Source organism: Nothoprocta perdicaria, unplaced genomic scaffold (assembly GCF_003342845.1).
Source record: "Nothoprocta perdicaria isolate Ctin4 unplaced genomic scaffold, notPer1 scaffold_419, whole genome shotgun sequence".
Taxonomy (NCBI): Eukaryota; Metazoa; Chordata; class Aves; order Tinamiformes; family Tinamidae; genus Nothoprocta; species Nothoprocta perdicaria.
In genome coordinates this window covers 3474-10593 of record NW_020455665.1, presented here as the reverse complement: position 1 = coordinate 10593, position 7120 = coordinate 3474, and the positions used below count along the sequence as shown (strand labels likewise).

The window sequence follows — 7120 nt, the reverse complement described above, 5'->3', positions numbered from 1 at the left end:
AAAAAAAAAAAAAGAATTAAAGAAAGGGACGTCCCAAAGGGGATGTGGTGGCCTTGGCTGCACGGCTGCCTGGATCCTAAAGGATCTTGCGCTGGAATTGGGGAGCTGCAGGGAAGCAAAGGCAGTGTTTGTCATCCCCAGCCTGTGGGGACAAGGTGGAATAGAGTTGGGGGGGTTGCATGGGACTGGGGGGATTGTTGGGGGACAGTGAGGTCTGTCCCCCTCCTCCCCCCAGGTACCAGGACTGCAGGCCCAGCCTACGCTCAGCACGGAGGGAGCTGAGGAGGAGTTGGAGGAGCTGGAGGAGGGTTTATATTTTTTCCCTTTTTGTGCTCCAAAATCTCTCCCCAAAACCAGTGGGGGGAAACCTCCTACGCCTCCCCACAACCCCATCCGAAAGTCCATCCTGCTGCGCATGGACTGTCACGAGGCCATCACGAGGGCCAGGACGCTGTGTTCCAGCCGCGTGCCAAGAACATGTCGCTGTTTTGGCCAGAGAGTAGYGCCTGGCAGCACTGTGTCCCTGGTGCTCCCGCTGCACAGACTCTGCTTTCTGGTAAGACATGGGGGCCAGGAGAAGTGGCTCAGCACGGAGCTTGCTTCCCGAGGGAGCCTGGAATGAGCCCAGCTTGCATCGTGACTGTTTTTTTGCACTGCTTTTTCCACCTTGCACCTCTCTATGCTCACCTGGGATGAAAAATGTGCTTTTTTTAAGCTTCGTGGTGAGGGAATCCTGGTGTGTCACTGTTGTGATGTCATGGTGACACCACAGTGCCTTGGCTAGGGTGATGTCACCGCCCCGGATGGGAGCTGGGGTTCAGAGGCTGTGACAATTTCGGTGCCCTTTGCACAGAGCTACATTCCTGACATCGCTAGCCCCTTTCTTCCTGTTTAGAGATCCTGGCACAGAGCAGGGAGCATCCTCCAAGCCTGGGCTGTGGCTTCGCTCCAGTGGACAAACAGCCATTGTGGAAACTTCCTTCCTGTGACCATCCCAGCTGCTCCATGCTCTAGGCGCCAGCCTGGGCGATTGCTTGTGTGGGTGCCGGAGCTGAGACGTGACAGATTTGCTGCCTTTTTCTGCTCTTTGGTGTCTGATCCCACCAGGGAGGCAGAGCAGCCCCTCACATCCCCAAAAGCCTCTTCTCTTGCAACGCCTCTATTCCCGTTTCCCTGTGGGTTTTCCGACGTGCTCCCACTCCCATGTCCTTTGCAGGTTTCCTCTGTGACACAAACCACGTCCCAGTGGAGTTTCCCTGCGTCTGTGTGATGCCGTGTGCCTGATCTCATCGCTTGGGGTGATCAGTGCCCTGCAGGGCCCTGAGCAGCTTTGTCGCAAACCAGGGGCTGGTGGCACCGACCCACCTAGTGATGCAGAGCTGGTGGGTGCAAGGAGGCTACAAGTAAGGGGAAAAACTGGGGCGATTTCCCATAAACATCCAGTGAAAGCAGCCAAAAGCAGTGAGGGGGTTAACCAAAAAGATGGCGGTGAAACACCGAGATGCTGCGATGCTGCCTCAACTCGTCCTCCTGATGGGCAGGAAGTGGGCAGGAAGTGGCTCTGTGGGGGAAGCCCGGGCTGAGGGGGAGCTGCCGCAGGAAGAAGAGAAAAGGGAGGGGGTCCTGGCAGTGTTGAGGGGGAGGCAGGGGAGTGCGGGCACAAGGGGAGCGGTGATGGGTGGCAGCATTGGGGCATGGGGGTCACAGTGGTGACAGGCATCCTTGGCAGTGCTCGAGGGGCAGTGGATGTATCGGGGCGGGGGCAGAGTGAGACCGACATTGGGGGACCACAGCAGTGCTATAGGGCCCAACGCCGCCGGGGGCGGGTGCAGGCTTGGCGGTGCTATAGGGGCCATGCCTATAAGGACCAACACGGGGGGGGGGAGGGGGCGGGATCAGGCCCAGCTGCGTCACCGCCCCAGCTCCGCCCTCCCCCGGCGCCCCTCCCTTCCAACCAGTTTCATCCCCAAAAAAGGCGCCCTGCTCCCCAGCATGCCCGCCCCTAGATGGCACGTTACATAACGGCGGGGGCGGGACCGGAACCGGCACGGCCCGCTCCCGCCCCTTGACGTCACGGCGGCCACGGCTATAAACGGCAGCTGCGCCGCATGAGCCCCGCCCCTCGCCCTGCCACCGGCAGCGCGGCCTGTTTGGCGCCATGTTCGCTATGAAGCGCCACGCCGTGATCGGCTTCAACCTCTACTGTGGCGGCGGCCCGGCCCTCGCGCCCGCCGCGTCGSCGCCAGCGCCGCCGCCGCCAGCGCCGCCGGGTCCCGAGGGCGGCTGTGCGCCCAACGGCCGTGCTGAGGTACCTCGCCTTTTGATCGGCCCCGCCGCGGCCCCCCGCGCTCTCATCGGCCCCGCCGCGCGGCCCGCCTCGCTGTGGAGCCCCGAGCAGGAGCTGGACGGCTGTGAGGCCGAGGCGGAGCGCGGGGCGGCCGCGGGGGCCTCGCTGCCCGCCACGCCGCCCGCCACGCCGCCCGAGCCGCAGAGCCCCGACGAGCTGCGGCAGGACTCGCTGGAGCTCATCAGCCGCTACCTGCGCGAGGCGGCGGGCGAGGCCGAGCCCGCTGCCAAGAAGCTCTTCTCGGGCCTTCTCAGCGGCCCCGGCCGGCCCGGCGGCGCGGGCCTTATGGAGAAGGCGCTCGAGACGCTGCGGAGGGTCGGCGACGGCGTCATGCGCAAGCACGAGCTCGCCTTCCAAGGTGGGCGCTGCTGGGCGGGCCATGGCGGCGGGAAGGGGCTCACTGCCCTATCCATTGCCCCGGGGTCCTGGTGGAGGCGGCGAATGGGAGGAGGGCCGGGACCGCGGGGAGGGGGAAGATTCCTTTCCTTAGTGGGTTCCCTCATGGTATATTGGGGTCGTGGGTCCCAGGTCCCTTGGTCTGAGCTCGGATTCCCTCCCTGGAGGTGGGGTTCCCTGGGGGCAAGGCCCTAGCAATTGGGGTGCCAGGCCTTGCTGTGGGCATGTGTGCCTTCAGGAGGGCTGCCCGAGGGACATTGGAGGCTACTTTCCTTCGGGAAGCTGTGGGTCCTGCCGTGGCCGATTTCACTTCCTGGGGAGGCCCCTGGCGGTGCTGGGGGCTTGTCTCCCCTATCCCCACTGTGGCAGGGGGACGATTGTAGGCCCTGAGCCTCTGCCTGGGGTGGTCGCAGCGTGTGGGGCCTGGGATGGCAGCAGGGGAGTCGGCTCTGCCCCCGTGCCTGTGGCCTGGGTCCTCCATGTCGGAACTGGGGCGCTGGGGCTTGGGGCTGCAAGGAGTTGAGAGGGAAGAGTGGTTAGAAACGAAACTGAACTTTGCTCATTTGGGAGGGGGAAACCCAGCCCTAACGTGCACCAAGGAGATAATCTGGTTATAAATTAGCCACAGTTCCTCCTCGCGTCCTGCTTTGATCAGCCTAGCTACATGCAAATAATCTGGAGTGGCCAAAGATTAATTAGCCGAGTAGCTTCAACCCCTGCTCCCCCAGCCTGGGGAGGCATGAGTTTGTCGGAGTAAAGTTCTCCTGAATAACGCAATTGGGTGACAACTATTTTAGAGCATTACAGCCGCTTCTGAGTGGTCTGAAAATAGCCACAGAAACTCGCAGAGCAGAGGGTGAGCAGGTGTTTGTGCCGAGGACGAGAAACTGCAGCCTGAAGTGCTGGGAAGCCCGGGCAGGAAGTGGGACCGGCCTCTCGGCGCTGGTTTTGTGCAACGCAAGCAGCGCTCGAGACCACAGCCGCAGGAATTTGAGTTTGAGCTCTCGCCGAGAGGGCCGCAGCCCTGTCTTCCACAGGGCAATGCCTTCCTGCTTGGAGGAGGATGTTCCAGTTTTTTAAATTCTAACTTAGTTCTGTCTCTGTAAAAGATTGTGGATTTAATTACACGTGTGTAGTGTGGGAAGAACTTTCAAGTCAAAGCTTATGAGAGGGCAGCTTTAGCTTTAAAGATAGATAACTTTGTGCTAAAAAAAAAGTTGGGAAAGCTTCCTATTGATTGGCCATTGCAAGTGATGCCTTTTGCCCTTCGTAAGGGCTTGTCCTTTTTGCTTGCTCACAAGGGGCATTGAAAGTCAGTGCCGTTCCTGTCCCTAGAAGCAGATGAATAAAATCGTGAGACATCTGCTTTGCAGGAGGTAATTGTGCTTTATCTTGGCTGAGGCCAGGCTGCAAATGGACTTCAGTGCTGTCACTGTGACCCTGCAGGGCATGGAAGCTGATGGGGCAGCAATGGCAGTTGTGCCCGGGTAGGGAGGAAGGCACTAGGAGTGGGTTAGATTCTGTGGGGATGAGTGTGTGCAGCTGAGCCCTTAAAAAGGAGAGACTGTGGGACTCGAAGCGGCTCTCACTCCCCTGGGCTTGTTTCTAAAATGAGTGTCTCCCACAGGAATGCTGCGGAAGCTGGAAATCCAGAAGGAGGAAGACCTGCAGTCAGTGTCTGAGGTGGCTGTCCATGTTTTCAGTGATGGAGTAACAAACTGGGGTAGAGTTGTGACACTCATCTCATTTGGTGCCTTTGTTGCAAAACACCTGAAGAGCATAAACCAGGAGAAATGCATCCCTTCGTTAGCAGGGATCATCACAGATGCTCTCATCTCATCCAAACGAGAGTGGCTTCTGAGCCAAGGAGGCTGGGTGAGTCACTGCCTGTCCCCAAAATTGTGGCCCTCTTACAGCAATCCCGTTTTTCCTATTTCCATGACCAGTCTGGTGACAACCGTGTGTCAGTGGAGCACATGCCATGAGTCACTGCTCTGCTTAAATCCCTGGCTGAGAGGCCTAGTCAGAGCCATGGCGTTTGAGCAGTTCCTGAGGTCAAACTGCTTTGAGCAGTTTAGACACAAAAGTGAGAAGGTAGCAGTATCCCCACAGCCACTTTGGGACTGCTCGCAATTTCTGCCTGTGCTCGGTGGCCTTGGGATGGCCCTGCTCCTGTGATGAGCATAATGAGCATCCCAGACTGCACCCAGCTCTGAGTGTGCCTGGCTTCAGGAAAGCCAAAAGGCTTTTGTGCTGTGAAGACCTTGTCACTGGCAAGAGAAATGACTGTCCCTTCTTTTTCCTAGGAGGGTTTTGTTGACTTCTTTCAAGTAGAGGACCTAGAACGAAGCATCAGAAATGTCCTCGTGGCTTTTGCGGGGTTTGCTGGACTGGGAGCAAGCCTGGCGTACATGATCCGGTGAGCTCTGCCTGTGGGATGGCAGAACTCCTGGCGCCAGTTCTGTTTGGAGCGTGCGAGCCCACTCTTCCTCCTGTGAGTATTTACGAAGCTGCCCTTCTGACTCAAGGAGAACATCTAGGCCTCCCCTGAGCAATTCTTTCCAGAGAAAGAAGGCCTGATATAGTCAGATATGAGCACCACAGTGGATTTATTGCTTTGGGAACAAAGTGAAGAATTGATGTTCTATTTCCTTCAAGAGCACCACAAAAGAAAGCTCAAAGCTTCAAGTTTTACCCCCGAGGGAACAGATCTGCTCACCAAGCCAGGAGCTGCAAGCCAGGAGCACCAGCACCAGTCCCAGCCTGCCAGCTCCAATTGCAAGTGCAACAGCTGTTCCAGAGCACGCAATGGTGGCTTTCTGGAAATAGCATCTTTAGCTGTTGTCCTCCCTCAGCTTGTGGCTTTTCCCTCCCCTGGCACAGAAGTGTTAAGTGCCAGGTGTCGTGTGGCTGTGCCCAGGTGTGCAAGCGTGGAGTGAAACCACTGCTGACCCTGCAGCAGCGGACGGGGATGGGATGAGTGACCCACTTAGAGCACGTGCGACTCATCCTCCTTCCTGCAGGACACATTTACCTGGCTCCCTGAGCAGAGCCTTGCTGGAGCAGTTGCATAAGCAAGTGCCACAGCCACTAGCAGCTTGGGGACACCGCCCCTGGGGAGGGACAAGGGGACAGCTGTGTAGGGTGGCCTGGGGGACTGTAACCACAAGCAGCTGCAGCTCATCCACGCTTGTGTCCGACTGGTCTCGGCTACATGGCTGTGCTGTGTGTGTGGATTCAAAACAGGGAGTGCATTTGTATGTATGTAAAACTTCATATGGGGTGGGGAGGCTGCTTTTTTTAAAAAAAAAAAAAAAAAAGAAAGAAAAAAAACACCTTGTAAATAACTAAAGCTGTAGCATATGTCCTTTTTTCTTTTTTTTTTTTTTTACAGAGATAAAGATGCAAAAAGGGACATCTGAATGTGATGGGAGTCACTTGCAGGTGTCCCTTCATTCTTCTGGGATACAGTGTATTTTTGGGACAGAGTCTTCTCCTACCTTGACTTTGAGCCTTTCTAATGTACTCTAGAAAATTGTCAAGGAAGTGTAGTGAGGACCAGTAGCTTGGTAGGATTTTGTGCCTGTGGCTTGCTGGCAACAGTTCTTGTTTCGGTTTGTTTTAATCTTGTTTTGGTTGTTATAGTGCTTCTAGCGGGTGGGGAGTGTGAAAGCTGGTATCAGTTAACTTCCTTTTCTTTGCTTTATTTTTGTTTTTTTTTCCACTGTGAATGAAATGAAGCTATTAGTAGAATGTAAATGTTCTGGAGTAGAATAAAACTCCTTGAATTTGATGTGCGGTCGGTGCGCGTCCGTCAGTCCTCTGCTCTCTTGCTGGAAGCATCACCCCTAGCGAGGCTTGCACTGTTCTGCTTTGTCCACTCAAACTGAGCAGATCAGTTGTGCGTGCATTGTTTTTTTGTTGTTGCTTTTCTTTCTTTCCCTTTTTTACCGCCTTTTGGTGAAAGCCTCTGTGATACCAGGCCTCCTCAGCATGACTAGGAAGCTACCTCTGCCCTGTGTGGACTTCAGACCAAGTGATGCCTAATGGAAATACAATGTAAACGCAAGCAGAGAGCTTAAAGATGGTGCTATTGTCAAGCCCGCTTGTTTCCTAACAGGTGTGTGCTTTTGTCAATAAATGTCTTTGTTCTCAAGCTTCCAGTATTTAAAACTCCATTTCCTGTAAGGAGATGCTGATGTGGTAGCTGGTCCTTCCCAAGAGGAAGAGGAAACCCCATGGATGCTACAGTTGGGGCGGTTTGAATTGCACTGAGGTGATTCTAGTTGGATCTTGTTGCCTCCCTCAGTCCTGGGAAGGAAGATGCTGCTTCCTAGCAACAAACACCCTGTTGGGAGTAACTGCTTTTTGGGATGG

General features: G+C 55.8%; 1 protein-coding gene across 1 annotated transcript; it reads left to right on the top strand.

Annotated features, from left to right (window-relative positions):
* Positions 1 to 2118: 2118 nt before the first annotated feature.
* On the top strand, positions 2119 to 6724 carry MCL1 (MCL1, BCL2 family apoptosis regulator). Its single transcript, XM_026045932.1, has 4 exons — positions 2119 to 2705; positions 4371 to 4618; positions 5050 to 5237; positions 6138 to 6724. The coding sequence occupies exons 1-3, from the start codon at positions 2159 to 2161 to the stop codon at positions 5164 to 5166; spliced, it is 912 nt and encodes a 303-aa protein (XP_025901717.1). The 5' UTR covers positions 2119 to 2158; the 3' UTR covers positions 5167 to 5237; positions 6138 to 6724.
* Positions 6725 to 7120: the final 396 nt, after the last annotated feature.